Consider the following 23,195-nt stretch of genomic DNA (forward strand, 5'->3'; position numbering starts at 1 on the left):
AAAGGTAACAATCTTTTTCCCATGCAAGTACTTTTTGTTTGTTGCCATGTGTAAGAGCAAATGACTAACCAATTGAGATAATAATTCCATTGTAACAAAATACTAAGTGTGTGAATTTTGTAATTAAAGGTAAATCCATACTACTGTGATGGTACAGTCCCACCCCAAATCTAGGACATTTTATATTAACAGCATGTCTCCTGTAATATAAAAAAGTAAGCTTATAATGCCATTTGGAAGAGGTCAAGTTATACAGATCCTATCACAGTTGATTGAAATTAATTTGTCCTCTGTTAAATGGCGTCATAACTGGCTTGAAAGGAACAACCATTTGGAAATTTTGATGCATTTTTTTTTAACTTTGTCTCCATTTATGCCAAGTGTGATGTTTCTGATCAGGATAACATTCAGTTTCACATTTATTTTCTATTTCTATTGCAAACATTTTTTTATGACATGGTTTTCTATGCTGTGTCAGATCACTACTGTTTTAGTTGAATTTAAGATTCTTCATGCTTAGAATACCCATACTTCCTTCAATGCTAACAACCTGCTGAATATAGCTGTGCACCCTGGTATGGCAGTAAAAGCTATTGAGAGTTGTATTCAGATTTTGTCTACTTAGAATTCATTCATTCATTCAGAATTAAATTGTCCACCAGTACAAATCTCTGAGTTATTGAAACTTAGTGAATGAACATTAAATAATCCCTTCCCAGTTGCTGAGAGATGTCACACTCTCATAAAAGTTCCTCTTCCCCCTTCTCTGCCCCAAAGGGTTGTGAAAGGAGTGTAAAATGACCAAAGATGGAGAAACTTGCATAGGATAAACTACATTAACTCTTGAATACAACCCAAGAGAGATTCCTGCAGACAGCATCAGGGAAATAAGAAAGTTTAGCCATCAAGCCAGTGAATGTATAACCTTGGAACAGAGAGTGAGGATCAGCGATTGTTGACTATTAGGGCATGCTGCAAAGCCCATTGTTTTGCCTAGGCAGCAGAAGATATTGGAGCAGAATACAGATGATTGTTGACAGGGCAAAGGAGGTTGGTGGGGAAGTTCCTGTCTCTTAGGTTATAATGCGGGTGGAGTTTTGCTGGGCAATTTTGCCTGGATTGTTACTGATCAGCATAAATCTATAAGTAAAAAATTAAGATACTATCTTACAAAGTTGACTCTGTTAAAACTATTATTGTTTCGGTAGGCACCTCTCTTTTGACTGTAGAAGCTTATGATCATGATTTAATGGAAAAACACATAAAATACAGGATATTCAGTGACACTGAAGACATTTTCTCCATACATCCTATTACAGGTAAATTTATTTATTTAAATTTGTTTAAAAAAAATTTGAATAAACATTCAATTATACACAAAGTGTTTCCTTCATGTTGGGATTGCTGTTGTTCTAAACTATTCTCAATAGTTCATGTTAGTTAAAATAAAAAACTAGTAGTGATAGGCAGTAATATGTAACAAACTTGTTGCCACAACAATCATTGTTAATGTCTTCGATATAAACATGCCTTTTCTCTACAGTTACTCTGGAATATAAGGCCTGGTTATCTTCTTATTCTGGGGTAAATCATTAGCAATATCCTTGACATCTGTGGCGTTACATACTTGTAAAACTTAGGTCAGAGGAAAATCATACCCAAGAGCATTCCTCTTTAAAATACTTCTGTTCTTCTTTGAGAACATATATTTTCACTTAGAAGTGTATGTGCCCACTGCACTGAAGCTGGAGAATTTTGCTAGGAATACCTGTAGATGGGTGGTGCTCATGCCTCATAGCCATAACCACTCCCCTCCACTGTTTTCAATCTAGGTTCTTTTTTGAGTATTATGTTTATTTAAGAAAAAGGCAATTCTTAACAAAAAAATTCATCAAGACAGACATCATATGGACCTGCTGAGTTATATGGTATATTCTTCCTTTTTGGACCACAGGTCCTTCTCATATGCACATAACAAGTGAACATTAGTGAAAAATTCAGTACTGTTCTCTAGCTGATTGCAGATACCTTCCTAGCTAGTATAGTGGAATACATCCACTGATTTGAAGGTACACAAAGATGACAAAGTAAATTTCATACAGGTGTCAAAAGCTTTCAGCAAATTATATCACCATTAGCAAATACTTCTGTATAATTGATGTTCCTTCTCACATTGCTGGGTGCAAATAATCACATTTATCTTTGATTAGTAGTGATTGTACTGCATGTCACCTATGCAGAAGGAATCCAAGATTACCAATGTGATGTTATTTCACAAGCTAATTATTTTGCATCATGTGGCTGAGAATTCCAGTTAAGTAATTGGCACATTTTTTTACTCAATAGTAATTGTATATTGCATATTGTATTTGTAATATACTGATAAAATGATGCAGTGTTAACTATTCTATTATTGCTGAAAACAAAGCTTTTTGAAGTCTTCATGCCTTCTACTGAGAAGTTCTACTGCCACAGTGTTTTGGCTACTCAGACATTTGTGTTGATATTCTTGGTAGGAATTTGACATTGTTGTAAAAAAACTTTTACAAAATTCTGATTTTGAATTTTTCATGAAATGTGCAAATAATTGAAGAGTTTTTAAAATTATATTTAATCTAGAATTTTGATAATTTAGTACTAATTACTATAGAAGCTCTAACCACCTAGTCGCTAAATGTAGGTTATAAATGCTTCAGGTTTAATATGGAAGTGCTATCTGTAGAGACTGGTGTCTCTGTATCCCAACTTGTAGTACTCCCTCATGATTTCAGCAGCTTTCATTGTTGGTTAGTGGTGGAATAATAGTTAACCTCGATGACATGTTACAACTGCATTACTAAAATGGGCTTCCTTGGATAGCAGTTTGGGATGCCGTGTCACACATTTAACCAATCTGATTCAGATGACGTCCAGGACTTTTAAGCAATTTCTCATGTGGCCATTGATTGAATGAAGTTTAGACTCCCTGGATTTGTACTGTAAGCAGGATGAGGGAATGAAATCTACACTCAGAGAAGAGGCATGATTACAGTTCTGTTGTCATTTCACAAATTATTTAATAAAAGTATCCTGAATCTGTGAGAAGTCTATCTCAATGTTTCTCTACCAGTGGTACGAGTACCCTTAGAGGTACTCGAGAGAAGTCTTTGGGGGGTACATCAACACAATTGAAATTTAGGGAAAACTGAATTTTTGTTTTAAGTTTTACAGTGCTTTATTATTTTTGTACTTTTTACACCCAAAAATGTCATCACCCACCCAGCTACGATTAAGTTGTTTAAGCAAATATGTTGCTATGGTAGAAAAAAAATTGTGTCTGGAAACTGTAGGTACTGGGGGTACTTATAATTTTGTTCTTTTGAAAAAGGAGTACTTTATAAAAAAAATTGAGAAACACTGGTCTAGCGCAGATGTATATTTATGTTCCAGTTTCCCCTTTAGTTGAACATATATTATCCTTTGTGCTTTTATTGGACATATTGAACAGCTGTTGTTTTCTTTATTGCACAGTATGCATCCTCATTTTCAAAATTTTTTCCTAAATATTAGTATAATCTGTCTTTTTCAATTCTTTTTGGAAAATAAAACAGGTGAACTCATAGTGAAAGAACCAAAATCCCTTGACCATGAAATCAAGAGTAAAGTGCATCTCGCTGTTTTGGCTGAAAATGGCTTGAATTCAGCACTCTGTGAAGTGACAGTTTGGGTACAAGATGTGAACGATAATGCACCTAAATTTGAGCAAAGCTCTTACAAAACATCGGTGTGGGAAGGCCAAATCTACAATACATACGTCATGCAGGTAACTAGGAATACATATTTACAAGCCTGATTCTGAATTTAAAATTAAGAATTAAAGCTCCAGTCCAGCATTGTATTCATTGGGCTTCCACTCTGAGCAAGATGCATACATGTTCTTTAACATTGCTATGACTTTGCCTGGAAATCTAAAATATATAATTATTTTGTCTGCATTAAAGCTCAAGATCCAGTTCAGTTTTTATCAAATTAGGCCAATGTTCTGTAACTTCTGACTGGCTGTGGGAATAGAAACTAAATTCAACTATCTTGTTGTCTCCCTCTGCTTCTAACAAAGATCAATTCTTGCTCAGAGAATGATTATTCAAGGCTAGTTCATAGTTTCAGTGTAGATAGATTCTTGCTCCCAGCAGTGTATTTAGGGTTTGCTACTTTAAATTGAATCCATTCATCTCCATTCGGGAGTAAAATCCTTTTGTCAGATCTAAGTATCTGATCTTAAATGTGCTGCTGAAAGAGTAACTTGTCTCATTGTATGTCTGAAAATGCTCTATCTGAACATTTCTCCAAAAGTATTTCCAGCTGTTCCTGGACTATGTATATGGCGGAGCAAAAGAGGGACATCATTTGAACTAGAAAGGAGAAAAATTTTCTGCATGCACGCCCTCCAATTTTCCCTTTACAAATTAGGTCAGATTGAAGTGAAGATGTTTTACCTCTGAGAATAAATAAATGGAATAAAATGACTGCTCTGGGTGTGAAGTCATTAGGGAGATGGATGAGAATACACATATTTAAAGAAACATATGTCTATGAAAGGAAAATGCCACAAGGCAATCAGTGAAGCTGGGCTAATCTGTATTCTGTACAGTATGCCTCGTGTTCAACAGCAGGAACTAGTGGGGACTCTTCAGGAAGGCTGAAGTGTTGTCTATCTTGAGAGTCCTGCACTGGTATCTCTTCCTGGTGCCAAACATTGGTCATTCAGCTAGTTCTGTATTCTATTTCTGTTCCTTTTCCATTATTCTTTATTTCCTTAGATTTAAACAATAATTCATAATAGCCTAAAGAATGTCCTAACCATTAATTATTTCATTTATTTGTAATGGAACCAGGATTTAGGACTGCGTTATGGTAGTGACCGTTTACACATAACAGAGACTTAGTTTCCTAATAGTGATCGTGCAACAGCCTAAAAATAATCATATACTCATGACCAGATCAATTTAACCACAATTTTGCTCTATTATTTGAAATTCCAATGCTGCAGCAGAATGTTTTAATCCAAGAAAATTAAATTGTTTCTGTTTTACAAAACTATTTCCATTCATAGTGGGCTTGGTAACTTTCCCTGGGCTCACATACAGAATTTGGGGTCTGAATTACTTGGATGTCCCTTTTTAATCTGTGTGGCCAAAATGGAGCCAACTAGCAGAAATAGATATATGTGATATAACACTTTGCTTTTTGAAAATACAGCTTGATATCTCAGATTAAGCATGGATTTTCTTCCCAGATTTTTGCCACCGACCTTGACAGTGGGCTAAATGGAGAAATTGAGTATTCAATTTTATCTGGTAATGAAAACAAGGCATTCCTGATTGATTCAACATGGGGGATTATAGCAACTAATGCAATCCTGAATCGTGAAGACGTTTCATCATACAGGTTGTGCATAGTGTCTGCATAAAATATATATTGTTGCTAATTGTGTTTAACTCAAGTTGATATGTTCATGCTGTCTGTCTCAGACCAGGTCTACTCTACTTGAGAAAGTGAAAGAGAATGATACAACTCCAGCTATGGGAATAGCATAGCTGGAGTCAGCATAGCTTAAGGCAAATTTCTGTAGGAGGTCGACGACTTCCCTTACTCTTCGCAACCTGGTACGGTACCAGGGTCAATAAGGTACCATCAGCAATCAATTTAGTCAATTCTCAAGACATCAGAAGTAATTCTTCTGCTCTACTTCACTCCACACTGATTGGGCCTCAACTGTGTCCTGTTCTGGGCACCACATTTCCAAAAAGATGTGCACAAATTAAAGAAAAGCAACAAAAAATATTAAAAGTATAGAAAACATGACTATGAGGGAAGATTGAAAAAATTAGGTTTGTTTGGTCTGGAAATGAGAAGACTGAGGAAAGGGACATAACAGTTTTCAAGTATCTAAAAGGTTGTTACAAAGAGGAGGGTGAAACATTATTCTCCTTTAAACTGTGAGGATAGGACAAGAAACAATGGAATTAAATTACAGCCACGGAGTTTAGGTTGGACATTAGGAAAAACTTCCTAACTGCCAGTCCCCAGCTCTTACTGCATTTAAAATGCAGAGCCACAGCAGTCCTGGCTCTGACCCACCCCACCTTAAACTCTTGCAGTTTAAATGTAGTAGGAGTTGGGCTGCCTGCACACTCGGCTCCTACTGCATTTAAACTGCAGAGCCGCAGTGGTGGTGGCTCCTGGACTGGCAGAAGCTGGGACACAGTGCCTTAGTCAATTACCTGCCTCTTAGCATCCTTAATTAATCAGTAGCAGGTGTAAAACAAGCAAAAGGAAGTATTTCTTCACAGCAAATAGTCAAACTATAGAACTCCTTCTCAGAGGATGCTGTGAAGTCCAAGAATATACACAGGTTCAAAACAGAGATAAATTCATGGAGGTTAGGTTCATCAATGACTATTAGCCAGGATGAGCAGGAATGGTGTCTCTGGCCTCTCTTTGCCAGAAGCTGGGAATGAGTGACAGGAATGGACATTCTGTTCATTCCCTTTGGGGCATCTGACATTGGCTGCCTTTGAAAGACATGATACTGGGCTAGATGGACCTTTGGACCCAATATTACCATTCTTGTGTTTTTAGAAGAGCAACAGAAACTGTTCCAATAAGTTTTCTGTCTATTTTCAAAATGATTCAATTGGTGGTTTTTTTCAAAATATGAAAAGAGTTACTTATTTCAGCTAAATCAGACATTTTCATCCCCAGAATTTTTAAGCACTTTAAAATAGGGGGTTATCATAAAAGCGTTGACAGAACTTTCCTTTTAATGTCTTGGGATGATTTTGTGAGATTTTTTTCCACTGATACTTTAGAAAATTATTATTTTTAGTAAAACATTTCCATGTGTACATTAACAATACCAAATGACTAGAAGTCTGTAATTCAAGTTTTGTGTTCTGCTGGTGTCATAAACAGCAAGCAAATTCAGAATATAGCATGCGTGGTTCACAATTGGGAATGAATCCCCAAGAATCCACAGCTTGAATTACAGCTCTAATGTTCAGTATTATCATGTGAATATTACAAAAGTTGCTATTTGTCACTTTCATCAGAAAATACTTCTCTCCATCACATCTCTCTGCGTCCTCCCTCTTTCCGCCCTCAAGCCCAACCTCACTGCTTCTCCTCACCACTCAGAATTGCTATTTTAAACCAGGCTTCTACTCCCTTTCCGCTATCCCCACCCTAAAGGGCTTTTAATGCCAAGACATGGGGCACAGTAGCCAGCAGATCCCACATCACAGCCGTGACAGCCCAGGGAGAGAGTGCTGTGCTTGGGACAGCAGCCCAGGGACAGGCACTAGGAGCGGAGCTCCTAGAGAGGCTTATATACCAGCAGCTGACCCTTGGGGGCTCCCCCACTACCAAGATTTTGAGGAGCCAGAGCATGGTGCGCAACTGACCTGAGGCCGGCTGCCCCCATGGAGACTCGCCTCCTCAGTGGCTGCACTTACCATGGCTGCCAGAGCACCCCCAAGCTGCTTCAGTGAACTGCCACACCAGCCTGTCTGCTCTTTCCTTTGCCTACCCTGCATGAATTTGGGGTTGGCTAGTGCAGTGAGCAGGGGGCACAGCCCCCTACTAAGATTAAGGAGCAGATTAACTCTTTAAATTCTACAAGGAAGGGAGAGAAAGTGCTGCTTGCCATTTAAATGTTTATACAATATAAAACATTTCACACTGCTAATCCCTGCAGTGTATATACTTTTTGTGCACCTTATTGAAGAATACATGGAGCTGAATTAGATTCAACTCTAAATTCCCTTTCTGGGAAATTTTTTTGATCCATCTTTGCTTCTAATATGCAATTTGTTCTTGATTGTTTCTCAGAATTAAACTTCTAAGCTACACAATATCAAGAGCAAATTTCTTATGGTTTTTTCTTTAATTGGATCATTGCTTTGTTCGTGGTACTGTCCATGAAAGGAAATGAAAATGACATTATAATAATCCACAGCCATTCCCTGTGCAGATATTTAACAAAGACTTAAAAGGTAGATGCTTCTTTTTTATGCTAATGGTGAAATCCTGTCCTTGTTGAAATCAATCGGAAATTTGTCACTGACTTAAATGGCGGTAGGATTTCACTCAGGCTGTGTCTAGACTGGCAAGTTTTTCCGCAAAATCATCTGCTTTTGTGGAAAAACTTGCCAGCTGTCTACACTGGCCTTTTGAATTTCCGCAAGAACACTGACGATCTCATATAAGATCGTCAGTGTTCTTGCGGAAATACTGTGCTGCTCCCGTTCGGGCAAAAGCCCTCTTGCGCAAATCGGCCAGTGTAAACAGCACAGTACTGTTTTCTGAAAAAAGGCCCCGATTGCAAAAATGGCAATCGGGGCTTTTTTGCGGAAAACCATGTCTAGATTGCCATGGACGCTTGTCCACAAAAAGTGCTTTTGCGGAAAAGCATCCTGCCAATCTAGACGTGCTTTTCTGAAAGTGCTTTTAACGGAAAACTTTTCCGTTAAAAGCATTTTCGGAAAATCATTCCAGTGTGGACGTAGCCTCAGAGTTTTTTATTATGAAGGAAGAGCATATAGTCTAGCTAGTCCTACAACAGTTGTTAATGTTTCTTTGGGTTCAGTTTGTCTTTCACCCAGGATCTTTTGGACTTTATTTTTCAGCCTGTCAGAAAATAAAATTCCAGTCACTCATTTTTATACAGGAAATTAAAATGTAATATAGATGATGTGAAAAAATGTAATGTAGATGATGTGGGAAAAAAAGGTAAGACATAGTAGCTAATCTCATCATTTTTCATTTTTGTTTTATACATTTGAAATCACTGTTGAATAATTCTATGATTTCTGGCTGTGTGAGACAAGTGTAACTTTCTTTTAATACCAGGTTGGTTGTACAAGCTGCTGATAGAGGAACCCCCAGCTTTTCTACTACAAGCATACTAACGATACAGGTAGTTGACATTAATGACAACACCCCAACTATCCAACCACAAGGCAAAGTGGAGGTCTATGAAAGTAAGTGTGGAGGTGCAGAAAAGTGTTACTGAATCAATATCAGACAACAATACTACCTTTCATTGATTTTTTTTTTTAATCAAAATGTTCTTCGGTGGTGTCCTCGTGGGTGCTCCACTTGAAGTGTTGGGCTCGTCCCGGCGCTGCAGGTCGGAGAGTCGTCAGTCGTGATCCAGCTGGACTGCGCATGTGTGGGGTGTGTGCTGCTCGCGCTGATTGTTAGCTTGCGCTGAGTCCAGCTTCCCTCCAGTTCCTCCTTACCGTTCAATGGTTGCAGGTGGAGCAACTCCCTTCTCTTCAACTGTTAACCAAGATCTCTGTATCTCTGTAAATAGTCAGTCAGTCAGCCATTAGTAATTAGGTATTTAGTTAGTTAGTTAATTACAGTTCTCTGAATATTTCTCTGTTTAAAAAAAACAAACTGCTTTTCGTCAGTTTCAAAATGCCGGCTTCCTCCGGCTTCAAGAAGTGCTCTGAGTGCCATGACGCCATGCCAGCGTCTGATGGGCACTCACTCTGTGTCAAATGCCTGGGCGAGAGGCATGTACCCCACAAATGCCCACACTGCCAAAAACTGACTAGTAGAGCCAGGCGGGACCGCAATATGTGGCTGAAACTGCTTCTCTACAGCAAGGCTCTTCAGCCGCAGGACGGGCAATCACAGCAAATTAATCTGGCGACCCTGAAAAACCCCGACCGTGTCATCTAAGAGCAGGGACCAGAAATCGTCCAGGCACCGTCATCAGGGACAGCGGCATGCAGAGAGCGCAGTATTTCCGAGCCCAGGCCCACCTCTAGCAGAGGGGTGGACTAAGCAACGACGGTGCCTCCGAGATCTGAATCAGCACAGATCGTCCGGCACCTTCACACACCCGCGGCGGTGGGTACCACAGCCCAAGCAGTCCCGACATCGGCACCAGCAGCAGCAGCAGCAGCACCGACGCTCCCAATGTCGTCTTCGAGCGCCTCTGTGCCGGCTGTTGCGGCACCGTCTCAGACCATGCCGGCTCCATCGGCTTCCGTGCTGGCTAGTGCGGCACCATCGATCCGGGCACGGGAGACTACGGCACCGGTCACCTTGGTGCGGCTGCTGCGGCACTGAGCACAGCACCGACTGCTTCAGGGCAGGCTCAGTGCCCCTTCACTCCGGCACTATCACCGGCGCTGAGCTCCTTGTCAGCAAGCTCTTCACCAGCGCCGGCTTCAGCGCATGAAATTGATAAGCGCTGGAGCGCTAGTGTCTCAGCCCCCAGGGCTGCACCATGCCAGCTCCCAGGTTATTCACCGGCACCACATCAACAGGGCTCCCCCCACAGCTCACATCAATTAGTGCTGCATGCGGGAGCTGACCATTCAGCAGGCACAGGGTTTCAGTTTTCACCAAGCCCTGAGCAATTAGCTCCCTATTCACACAGATCACCTTCTTCTGCCTTCTCTGAGCCACATAGGCATGAGACTTGTGCTGTTAATATCTCGAGAAGACGATACCAACGATACTCACCATTGCCATGTCGCTACTGCAGACGTTCTCGATCACCTTCGTACACCAGACGCAGATCTCGTTCACCTAGGTCACCAACGTGCTCATCTTCACCTCGATATCGTCACAAGTACAGAAGACGATACTCACCTGCATATTCATCGTCTCATTATCATTGTGATCATCACTGTCACCATAGCGACTATCATAATGAGCGACCGCACTCTTCTGGACGTTCTTCTTCCCAATCTCCACAACGCTATTGGTATCATTCCCACAACAGCTCCAGAGTCCCTATGCCACCAGCTGCTTCCACTCGACCCTCGACATCAGCTGGAAATGTGCCTCGCCCTCAGGTACACTTAGAGCCAGCACACCTAGTGACACCAGAACAGCAACAGCAGGAACAATCCCTACTGGACCATTCTGTTGCTTCTTCCTCTCCAGATGATGCGGTGTTCCTGGAGATACTTCTCCAGTAGATGACTCGTGTCAGTTTCAAGACCTCTTTAAAAGAGTGGCAGCATCACATGTAGCCAGAGGTCCAACAGAAACAACATAAGCTGTTGAAGAATTTTCAAAAATCCCAAAAATACAAAATGGCATAACCCTTTGATGGAGCAATCCTAGAAATTGCCGATGACATATGGCAGGCACCAGCGTCCGCTCAGCCCACTCATAAGTGGATGGACGAGAAATATTTCATTCCCCCCAAAGGGGATGGAATTTCTCTTCATGCATCCTCAGCTGAACTCGTTAGTCATGGACGCAGCCCAGCAAAAATCGAAGATACCACAATATAGGAATGCTGCAGTGGATAAAGAATCTTAAACGCTTAGATCTTTTCGGATGGAAAGTTTATTCTTCAGCCACACTTATACTGAGAATGGCGCATCTGTCTAACCATAGCTTCAATAATTATTCGAAGATGGTAGCAGTTTTAGAGAACTTGCCTGACGAGAAACAGCATCTCTTAAAATCAGTTATCCAGGAAGGCTATACGGCCTCAACAATGGCCTTGCAAATTTCCCTGGATATTGCCGATGCAGCGGCACAGGCCACAGTGACATCAGTTGTTATGAGGCGGTCTTCGTGGCTATAAATGGCATCCATGCCTAAGGATTTACAATCTAAGGTAGAAGACCTGCCTTTTGACAGAGTCTATTTGCAGAGAAAACAGACCAAGTTCTGCACTCGGGCAAAGATTCTAGAACTACCCTGAAAACATTAGGGATGTATACACCTCCATATCATTGCAAACGACATACACCCTACTTCAGACAGATGCTTCTCGTATGGGGCACCCAGGTTCCGACAACAGGACCACCCACAACACGCCCCCCCCCCCCCAGACCATGTCAACAGAAGTGAAGACCGCAAACCGGACGAAACCCTAATTCCCAAAACAAAAGACAGCAAGTTTGATGGTCCGATCGAGGGACTGAGGACCATTCCTTTAACGTACGACCCGAAAACACAGAAGTTATTCCATCACCAACTGAGACTATACTAGCACAGAGACCATACCACAGACTGCTGGGTCCGGGAGATAGTAACATCAGGATACTCCATCCCTTTTCTTTCCTGTCCCCCCACAATCCCTCCAACCCCGTCCCTTTTCAGGGACCCATCTCGAGAATCTCCTAATGCAGGAGGTTCTCCATCTCATAGAGATTGGAGCGGTGGAGGCAGTACGTGATCAATTTTGGAGCAAGGGATTCTACTCCTGCTATTTTCTCACCGAGAAGAAATCAGGAGGATGGAGACTGATCCTGGATATTCGCAATCTCAATCGGTAGCTCAGGAAGTAGAAATTCAGGATGGTAACACTAACTTCTATATTTCCAGCTCTGAACAAAGGCAATTGGTTCACGTCCCTCCATCTGCAAGATGTGTATTTCCACGTGACAATACATCCAGCACACAGATGTTTTCTGAGGTTCGTCATAGGCACGCAGCACTTTCAGTACAAAGTTCTTCCGTTTGGCCTCTCCTCCGTACCCAGAGTGTTCTCAAAGACCCTTGCGGTGGTGGCAGCATACCATCATCATCAAGGCATCATGATCTTCCCGTACCTGGACAATTGACTGGTCAAGGCTCATTGAAAGCACACTGTCGGCCACTCAGATCACACAAGACTTATTCACTGATGTGGGCCTTGTATTGAACGTTCCGAAGTCTTTGCTCATACCACAAAAATCCCTTGTGTTCATTGGGACACAATTAGATTCTACGACAGCCAAGGCATATTTTCTTACAGAAAGGTTTCACAGAATTCAAAACCTCACACAGGCACTGTCCCTCAGCCCAAGAGTGTCAATACTTACTTGCCTCTAACTCTTGGGACATGGCGGTGACAAGATACATAGTACAGCACGCCAGACTACACCTCACGTGTCTGCAACATTGGCTGCCATCCATATATTGTCCGGGCAATTGCGACATTCACAGGCTAGTAACACTGCCATGAAACAATCCCTTGCATGGTGGAATTCTCCAACCAACACGCTCTCCGGGGTTCCTTTCCACCATTTGCATCCCACTGTCCGAGTTACTTAGGACGCCTCTCTCCTAGGCTGGGGAGCCCACTGCGAGGGTGAATTCGCTCAAGGCCAGTGGAATGCTCAGGAGGCCCTGCAGCACATCAATCTTTTGGAACTCAGGACGGTGTTCAATGCATGCAAGACATTCCTTCCCAGGATTTGTGATCAGACAGTTCAGGTCTTCTCCGACAACACCACCATAGTGTACTACATCAACCGACAAGGAGGGGCCTAATCAAGATCCCTGTATGCAGAAGCCACGAAGTTATGGAATTGGTGTATCAATCACAAGATCATTCTCATAGCAACATACCTACCTGGCAAAGACATTCCATTGCAGATGCCTTGAGCAGACACTTGTTTCCTCAACACAAGTGGGAATTCAATCATAAAGTGGTCCTTTCTATATTCCAACACTAGACACACCCCAGGATAGACTTGTTTGCCACACATCACAACACCAAATATCCCAGATACTGTTCCAGAGCCAGTCTGGGCCCCAAATCTCTGGGGGATGCATTCCTGATCAGCTGAACTCATCACTGTCTTCTCTACACTTTCCCTCCTGTTCCATTTCTCCCAAGAGTGCTGGAGAAGATAATCGACAACAGGGCGATGGTGATACTAATAGCCCCCTTCTGGCCCAGACAGACCTGGCTCCTCCTCCTATGGTGTCTCACCGACCACCATATCCGTTACCCAAACGACCGTATCTGTTCATGCATCCAGGGATGTTCATGCCACAACTGCAAATCGACCAGATGCACCTCACGGCATGGCTCCTAGCTGGTTCCATAGCACAGAAGCACTTTGTTCACAAGAGGTGAAGCATATATTACTTCATATCAGACGTGACTCCACACGAAAGACTTAACTTTGTAAGTGGCATCGGTTTCATTCCCGGTGTGTAGCCAATGGGTTTGATGCGATGTCCACGCCAATTCACTGCATTCTGGACTATGCCCTCCATCTGCACCTCTCTAAACTGGGTCTTTCATCTATTAAAGTCCATCTTTCGGCGTTTTCTGCATTTAGACAGTTAATTGAAGGCTTTTCAATTATGTCTCACCCGATGACTAAACGTTTCCTGAAGGGATTAATGAACTTACACCCTCTGCACAGGAAAGCACCTACACCTTGGGATCTTGAGTTTGTTTTGGATACTCCTACATTTCCACCCTTTGAGTCTCTAGCCACATGTGACATTCAGACTCTCACCATGAAGGTGATATTCCTTCTAGCCATAACATCGGCCAGACGAGTTGGAGAATTGGCACCTCTTTTGGCCGCTCCTCCATACACCCTGTTCACCATCCAAGGGGTAATACTATGCGCTCACCCAAAATTTCTGCCGAAGGTGAATTCAGAATTTCATATTAGTAAACCAATAATACTCTCAATTTTTTATCCCAAACCACATGCAATGACTCACAAAGCCCGTCTGCATACCTTATACATCCGCAGGCTGCTCGCTTTTTATCTGGATCGGACTCGCCCTTTTCGATGATCCCAGCGGCTTTTCCTGTGCTCTGACAGAAAATCCGTGGGCCAACCGTTGTCTTTGCAGTGGATATCTAAATTAATCATGAAATGTATTACCGCTTGCTATACTTTATGGAACAATTCCATATCAACGCCTATTATGGCTCATTCTACTAGAGCAATGTCCACTTCTCTAGCTTTTCTCAAAGGAGTCTCAATCCAAGACATTTGCCATATGGCGACATGGTCTTCGGACATGACTTTTGCTAAGCACTATGCCATCAACACAATTGCTCAAGAATCAGCACTGGCCTCTGCGGTGTTGTCCACAGCAGACAGATCTTAACTCCGATTCCGCCTCCGCAGATGAGGCTACTGCTCTGTACTCACCTCAAGTGAAGCACCCACGGGGACACCACCGAAGAAGAGGAGGAAGTTACTCACCCTGTGCAGTAATGACATTTATTCGAGGTGTATGTCCTCGTGGGTGCTCCACAACCCGCCCTCCTCCCCTCTTTGGAGTTTCTCCTTATGTCTTTCAGGAGTGATCCAGTTTGGAGGAACTGGCGGGAAGCCAGACTCAGCACAAGCTAACAATCAGTGCGAGCAGCACGCGTCCCACACATGCATGGTCCGGCTGGACCATGGCTGACGGCTCTCCAACCTGTGGCGCCGGGACGAGCCGGACACCTTAAGTGGAGCACCCACGGGGACATATACCTCAAAGAAACGTCGTTACTGCACAGGGTGAGTCCTCTTATAGTGGAAGAAATCTCAAAAACTCATGGCAATATTAACTCAGAAATATTGAATCAAATATGGTCTGCTTTTGTTTTCAAAGGAACGATTCTTAATCTTTGGACATTATATTTAGAAACAGTTTGGTGCCAAAATACATAAACTGTTAAAAAAATACAGCTGTGGTATTCTCTCTGTGGACTTCAGGCTCAGATTCTACAGATGTCTTAAATTTATCTTTTTTAAATAGAAAAAAATACTGTTAAAGCCAACACTGAGAAAAATCTTCGGAATTTTATTATTTTGAAGGAAACATTTTTCTATACTGAGACACCTTTTTTTAGAAAGATTCAGTAGCATGGCCTTGTTAGATGAGCGTGGAGACTGGAATCTCAACATCTTGAGTTGTAATTCCAGCTCAGCATCTGATTTATTGTGTGACCGTGGACCACTTAGGCGAAACTGTTCAAATTTATGTCATATCGGGCACTGTAATCCATATTTATACATCTAAACAAGTAGCTTGATTTTCAGTAGTGCCGTGCATCCATACCTCCTGTTGACAGACTCCACCATGGCATTGTATTTTTATATGGGTGAAAATTAGGTAACTTATATGTGTATATGTGAATTTGGCCTTAAACTATCTAGTCTTCATTTCCCAAAGGGCACCTTGGGTCCTCAGGATCTTGTACCAGCTCTTGCTGTTCATTATCTCATCGAGGAGAGCTGGAGAATTGCATGTCCTTATTTCACAAAAACGAAGGGATACATATGCTGTGCCCATATATTCTTACAAAAGTTGCCATGCTTGAAATCCTGTATTGTACAGCTGGGCCTCTATAGTACTACAGTGTAGATATTCACTATAGTGAAAGATGGGGTTCTCCTGTCAGTCAGCCCCAGGGCAAGCCACCTGCCCCAGGAACAGCCAGGTAACCACCACCAGCTTTCCTAGGGCTGGAGCTGCAGTTAGGGCAGGAGCAGCTGGGCAGCTGCCACACAGATCACTATTGCCATGTGCCGGAGTTGGAGCCGGGCCATGGTACAGCCCTGGAGCAGCCAGACAGCCATAATCAGCTTCCCCACAGCTGGAGCTGGCATCAGCTGAAGGTAGACAGGTGGGTCACCAGCTTCCCCAGGGCTAGAGCTGGCAAGTGTAGGGTAGGGGTCTTGCTCTGGGGATGAGCTCACAGTGCAGCCCCAGAGCAAGCCTCCTTCAGAAGTGGTTAATTTGGTCAATAGAAGAATTCTTCCATCAATCTCGCATTGTCTACTCTGAAGGTTAGGTCAGCTTAACTATGATGCTCAAGGATGTGGATTTTTCACACCCTAAATGACACAGCTGGATCAACTACACTTGCAGAATTTTTTTGCTGCCAGTTAACCAGTGAAAAAAAACACACTGGTTTGTGCAGTCTTACTTCCACAGACATCAGAGAGTGCTTACATTCGCAGCACTTCCATTGCTGATGAGAGCAGTGACCATGGACCACTTAAGCAGCAGTCCCACAGTGCAGCACTCTCCATTCTGACAATAAGTCTGGCGGGGAAGGGGGTTGATCAGCCCTGCCCAGTCCCCTCTCTTCAAACCCTGATCCACTGCAGTAGCTCAACAACCAGGGGTTAAGCCATTGTCACCTGGTAAGATAGTTGAGCATTTGCCAAGAAAATAAGAAGGGGAGTTTCAAAGGGCCTGGTGCTTTACAAGGGAAGGGGCAGACATCTGTTTACCTGGCTTCAGAGCAGCAGAAGAGCTGGTCAGAGTGGTGATCTAAGCACTGTGGCATATCATCTGGAAGCTAAAAGCAAGAACATGTCTTCGCTTGCACGTCACTGCGAAAGCATCACTAGTAAGAACTGTACGCCTCTTGTGGAGGTGCATTTCTTTTTGCAGTGAAATGTCAGGGTTTCACTGCAAAAAGTCATTGGCAAGTGCAGATGCTCCCACAGATTTTGCACAAAAAAAGAGGACTTTTTCTGCTTTAAATGGCAATTGTTGACATGCCCTTAAATGTTGAATGTAGACTTGGCCTCAGGCTTTCCTTTCTGTCAGTTAGTATAACCTATTTAAGCATTTCATAGGAAGTGCCATGTAGAAAATTATAGAATTTCCTGTTCCCCTTCAAGTCTTTATGGGGTACAATAGGGCTGAAAGTCAAAAATAAAATACAAGTTAGAGTTCAGATATTTGAGGAATGAAGTAGGATTATGACACCTTCTGATACTTGTTTTATATAGCATGCCAACAGATATAGTATATATCTTATTTTAAGATATACCATCAAAATATGCCAAAAATACTGTAATATATTATGCATTCAAATTTACACTATACACAAACTCTATCATATATGTACTTCAACTAATTAGATTTATTTGAACATCACTGTTTCAGATGCCCCACCTGGTTTCATAGTGACTCAGGTTTCTGCAAATGATGTGGATTTAAGTCCAGCTCTTCTCTACAGCTTTACAGACAGTGGTAATCCAGGAATGAAATTTGCTATTAATCAACACACTGGAGTGATCATAGTGGTGGACGCATTAGATTTTGAAGAAACTGCTCAGTATGAGTTGTGGATTCGAGTTTCAGATTCTGTGCATCAAACAGAAGCAGCGCTCACTATCCATATTTTGGATGTCAATGACAACCCACCAGTATTTACTCAGTATTCATATCAGGTAAGATCGTGGCAAATAGAGACACCATATATACACATGCCCTTGAAAGGTATATAATTACTTAGGAGAGGGAGATTCTCTATTTATCTACCAACCATTATAGCATCAGCCTGGGCAGTGCTTCCATTATACCTCTATCTGACCTAGAGGGGCTAGTTAAGTTTCCATGCTTATTCATTCTCTAGAGCTTCAGACGGGTAGCCAAGTTAGTCTGTAACTGGAAAAACTTTGCTGCTAGACTATTCATTGTTTTTTTAAGTTTTTTCATTCTCTAGAGTCATTGCTGAGACTATCCAGAAAAGTGGGAGTTAGTACTAATTCTTTTTATGGTGTAAATATCTACCCACAACAAATTTGATTGAGACCACCACATTCTGTTCATATAGGCCATCGAGCAGCTAGCAACTAGTATTAACTGTTGGTTAATACTCTCTTGTGCTGGATATGAACAGGGATCTTGAGAGAGCAATTTCTCTGTTCCAGTCACTTAAGCCCTCCCTATTTCACTTTTATCTTCCATGTTTGAAGAATGGTTTAGGCAAGCACTAAGCAATAAACAATATTTTTAACTGAAAGAAATAACCATTGTTTGTCTACCCCAATATAAACCAACTGAATTTCTGGCCCAAAGATTGTAATTTTTGACATGTTCCTTGAGCAGTAAAATTACACACCTCCATTGCACTAAAAGTATACAAGCATATCTCATTACCTATTCATTGCACTGAAATTTTTACCCCTTGTATTTTCAGGTTTTAATGTTCATTTTGCATATTGATTTACCTGCATATAATGCTTGTATTAAAGTGATTTTATCTAAAGATGTCTAACATCTGACAATATGAGAGAGAGCTGCTATATCATATTAATATGGGAAATTTGAATGAAAAAGTGCAGAGACATTTTGATCATAAAAATAGTGCATCTGGACTTCAAATAATGGAAATACAGGAAAGAGGAAAATGCTTCCTTATTTTCCAAAATTCTGTGAAGAAAGCAAGCAGTTTGCAAAAACAAAAATATATCTATCGATTTTTTAGAGCCCATAACATTTTTTAAGGGAACGGGACAATATGTAGTTAATTGAATAATTCAAAATTCTATTCCATGTACTTAAAAACAATATGTCCACAGAAGCACAGGAGGGAAACTAAATTGAACTGTAATTTTTTAGGAAGCCTTGCTTCCATTAGTGTTTCATTGCAGTGAAAAAAATTATACTCTAGCTCACTGAACTATTTTGGCTGAAATAATGGTTGGAATGAAATCTGAACTGGATAATTTCATTAAAAAATATAGTTCACTCCGAATCTTGGACTGGTTGTATGTATTGTTTTAGTATCTCAGTCCTGTTAAGTTTGCTGAATTTATGAAATTCAGCATGTGAAACTTTTCCCAAACCTCAGAACTGTATTTGTTTTCTGTAATCAAATCAACAAAAATGTAACTTGCTATGTCCAAGATTTTTTTATCTTACTCTTATCAATCATTTTCTTTTGGTTACACTTCAGGTGACTGTGTCTGAGCTTATTCCTGTTGGTACTTCTGTCCTGACTGTCTCTGCTACAGACAGAGATTCAGAACATAATGGAATGGTTTCTTATACAATCCTGTCATCTTATGAGGGTTTTTCAATTGATCACAAAAATGGTAAGTCTGTTGTACAGTTTATTATGAAGTAAGGTCATATAATTTAGAATGAAAATGCATAGTCCATTTCTAAATGCTATTGGTGATCATGCAGTTCTACGTGTCTTTGGTACCTGCAGTCTTCTGTTTATCCATAGGTAAAGGGTGGCTGAAAGAGTCACAGCGAACACTCCTTTAGTGTACCTTGTCCATGGCAGAGAGGAAAATCAGGTGATTGACTGACTGCTTTTGAGAGTTAAGAAACTGATTGCATCTGGGAGTATATTAGCTACTGTGAACCTCAGCCAGAATATACATGCAGCAAAGGTGATGGAAGTACAGGCAGTCCCCGAGTTACGCGGATCCGACTTATGTCAGATCCGCAGTTACGAACAGGGCTTTTCTCGCCCCGGAGGACGGGAGCAGCGGGACGCCCAGATGCACCACGGTCCGCCGCCCCCGTCCTCCGGGGCGAGAAAAGCTGCTCCCAGTCTCCCTGGTCCGCAGGGAGACGGGGAGCAAAGCCTTGGAGCACGCCTGCAGCGGGACAGCCCGGGCGCGCTTGAACTGTTCCCCTGCGGGCGTGCTCCGCGGCTTTGCTCCCCGTCTCCCGACCAGCAGACCAGGGAGATGGGGAGCAAAGCCGCGGAGCACGCCCGCAGCGGGACAGCCGCGGCGCACCTGGACTGTCCCGCTGCCCGCATGCTCTGCGCCTTTGCTCCGCGTCTCCCAGGTCAGCAGACCAGGGAGACGGAGCAAAGCCGTGGAGGACTTGGGCGGTCCCGCCACCCCCGTCTCCCTGGTCTGCTGGGGGGGGGGGGGGGAAGCAGCTAGTGCCCTCCCTCCCCAGCAGACCAGGCTTTTCTTGCCTACCCCTGGGGTAGAGCAGCTCGGGGCTGCCAGGTTGGTCCTGCAGCGCCGCTCCGGACCAACCCGGCAGCACCCCAGCTGCTCTGCCCCAGGCGTCCTGATTCAGCCGCTGCTGGTCAGTTTCAGCAGCGGTTGAATCAGGACGTCTGGGGCAGAGCAGCTGGGGTGCTGCTGGGTTGCTCCAGTAGCGCCGAGGAGCGGCGCTACTGGAGCAACCCAGCAGCACCCCAGCTGCTCTGCCCCAGGCGTCCCCAAGTCAGCCGCTGCTGAAACTGACCAGCGGCTGACTACAGGAAGCCCAAGGCAGTGTTGCTCTGCCCCAGGCTTCCTGGAATCAGCCGCTGATCAGTTTCAGCAGCAGCTGACTTGGGGACGCCTGGGTTTCTTAAGTTGAATCTGTATGTAAGTCAGAACTGGCGTCCAGATTCAGCCGCGGTTGAAACTGATCAGTTTCAGCAGCGGCTGACACCAGTTCCGACTTACATACAGATTCAACTTAAGAACAAACCTACAGTCCCTATCTTGTACGTAACCCGGGGACTGCCTGTAGTGGTGCTAAAAGCTAAAAAAATTGATAGTACTAAAGACTGAAGTCCCTTGTTTATGCTCAAACTAGGTAAAAAGTTACTGGTCATAGCATCCTGTAGACTGTTCCTCTACCATGATTTAAAATGAAAGCTAACTTAACTCTTGTATTATGTTTCAGCTGATTTGGTGTTCATGCTTAATCAAAACCTCTTAAATTTATAATAAGGCTTGTGTGCAGAGTTTTGCTCAAGTGCAGGGCCGGCCTGAGGTATTCTGGCACCCCAGGCACATGCGCGGGCCCACCCATGGGGAGTGGACCCGCCCCCCTAGGGTGCGCAGGCCCACCCCCGGGGTGCACAGTACATGCGTGGCCCGGATACAACTACTGGCGCGCAGCCCAGGGCCTGCCCCTAGGGCGCACGGTGCAAGCCTGGCCCAGTCTGACCCGGCTGTCACTGCTGGCACGTGTGCCGGGCCGTGTAGGGCCCCACAACTGTGGGGGGAAGGGCAGCCGGCGCTGTGGGAGCTGGGCGCGTGGCGCCTGATGGCAGCTGTAAGGAACCCCACGCGCCCCTTACGGTTGGCGCCCTGGGCAGCTGCCTGGCTCGCCCATGCCTCCGTTTAGCTCTGTTCAAGTGTAGTATTTATGACGATTGGAACAGCTAGTATCGTACATGATTGTGTTATGTAGTAATTTTAAATATAATTTAAAACGAAAGGCCTCTCTGAAGCATCTAATTCTCTTCAGAAATGAGCATCTACTTTTTTTGTTATGTATATCTGTTTATTTAGAAAAATTGTTGCCACTGTATATTTTAAGTGGATTTTTGAGATTTGCCATTAGAGCTGATTGTGTACTGTGAAAGCAGCATGGGGACATTTATTCAATTTGAGTGCATTCATATGACTTATTTTTCCTGCTGCATTTAAAGTGGCTCTGCATCTTCCCATGCAGTACTGCAGTGCCTTGCCATAGAACCTTCTTCAAGCAGAGTCAGCTAGAGTCAGCTCTTGTGTGCCCTGCTCCTCTCCTCAATGTCACCAGTTATCTAAAAGGGAGGCTATATAAGGGTAGAGTGCCCACACCAGCCTTTCCTGGAGGGATGTGAAGCTCTCCTGTTTCTTTGGGGTCGATTGCCTCTTTTTTCCAAAGATATATAGTGTTAAGTTGTTTTAGTACTTATTCAGAATTTCCTTCCTAGTTTCAGAGTATGGCTGAATCAAAGATGCACTAGAATCTGGGTATTAAGAGCACTTCCTGTCATCTGACAATATGTGGTGCCTCAAGTGTCTAAGAGGACGACACTTGCCTTTTGAATATTTGATCTACCAAATCTTTCTCTCAGAGGATCCAACTCTTCCAAATCAGTCAACACTACAGACAAGAATAGGGAGACACTTTTGCAGCTCCTCCTGCTTAAGAAAGCCCTCAAGGCTAGACCCCCTAGATTCATCCAGACCTCCAGTTCAAGGTCTAAGATGCCAGGCACAGTCCTTGTGGGTTCCAAATGGCTGAAGGATTCCAAGGAACTGCAGCCCCTATTAGTGCCCCAGACTTAACTTGTGCAGCTCTTTCAGTTAAGCCCTTGAGGTTATCAAATCAAGGGCCACATGGTCAGATCAGACTATGCAGCAGTTCTGGAAGAAAGGTTGAGACACAGTACAGCAACCCTCTTTGTTTTTCACAGCTGTCCAATCCCCAGAGAACCTCTATGACTGCAAAATCAGGGTTGGTTCTAACTTCCACTTTCAGATCCAAGAAAATGATATAATTCATGTGTCAGAACAAGGTCGGTCAGGCACCTTTGCTTCCACCTGTTGCGGCACTGAAGAAAAAGAGACATAGAAGTAAGAGCAACCATTGTTAACAGTGTCAGTTCCTCTGGATCAGAACTCTTAGATCTGTCCAGTTCTGCCATGAATGCCTTAATTCCAGTGCAGATAATTGTTCCACCTCCAGCTTCAATAGCCAGGGAGGTGCATCATCTGATCCCATGTTGTCCAAACCTTCAAATCAGCTGTCAAATCAAACATTCCTTCTCTGGTTCCTGAGTCAGATCTGACTGCAACCTTGGTTTTGCAGAGCTCTATGATCATTGCAAGCCAAGTTCTCCTTTAAACTCTAGTTCATATATTGCATCTAAGTGAGAAGTGCAATGCTTCTAAACAGACATATGTTGTTTCCAGTTCCAAGATCATATTTTTCATCTCATGCTAGGA

At 43.0% G+C, this 23,195-nt stretch overlaps 1 protein-coding gene and 1 long non-coding RNA gene across 3 annotated transcripts in view; one reads left to right on the top strand and one right to left on the bottom strand.

Moving 5' to 3' along the window:
• Positions 1–23,195, top strand: part of DCHS2 (dachsous cadherin-related 2) — a 199,798-nt gene that overhangs the window by 166,456 nt on the left and 10,147 nt on the right. Inside the window, exons 14-19 of the mRNA XM_025185469.3 lie at positions 1,209–1,319; positions 3,591–3,802; positions 5,276–5,427; positions 8,890–9,020; positions 17,662–17,948; positions 19,460–19,598. Coding sequence (XP_025041254.3) covers positions 1,209–1,319; positions 3,591–3,802; positions 5,276–5,427; positions 8,890–9,020; positions 17,662–17,948; positions 19,460–19,598 — 1,032 coding nt within the window. The remainder of the gene's footprint in view (positions 1–1,208; positions 1,320–3,590; positions 3,803–5,275; positions 5,428–8,889; positions 9,021–17,661; positions 17,949–19,459; positions 19,599–23,195) is intronic.
• The window catches only part of LOC142829606 (uncharacterized), a 104,889-nt gene continuing 90,707 nt past the window's right edge, over positions 9,014–23,195 (bottom strand). For both annotated transcript variants that reach the window (XR_016349449.1, XR_016349450.1), the window contains exons 2-3: positions 14,493–14,617; positions 9,014–9,345 (exon numbers count right to left, since the gene is read on the bottom strand). This is a non-coding gene — a long non-coding RNA (uncharacterized LOC142829606). The remainder of the gene's footprint in view (positions 9,346–14,492; positions 14,618–23,195) is intronic.

Source organism: Pelodiscus sinensis, chromosome 4 (assembly GCF_052426305.1).
Source record: "Pelodiscus sinensis isolate ZL-2025 chromosome 4, ASM5242630v1, whole genome shotgun sequence".
NCBI classification, from domain to species: Eukaryota; Metazoa; Chordata; order Testudines; family Trionychidae; genus Pelodiscus; species Pelodiscus sinensis.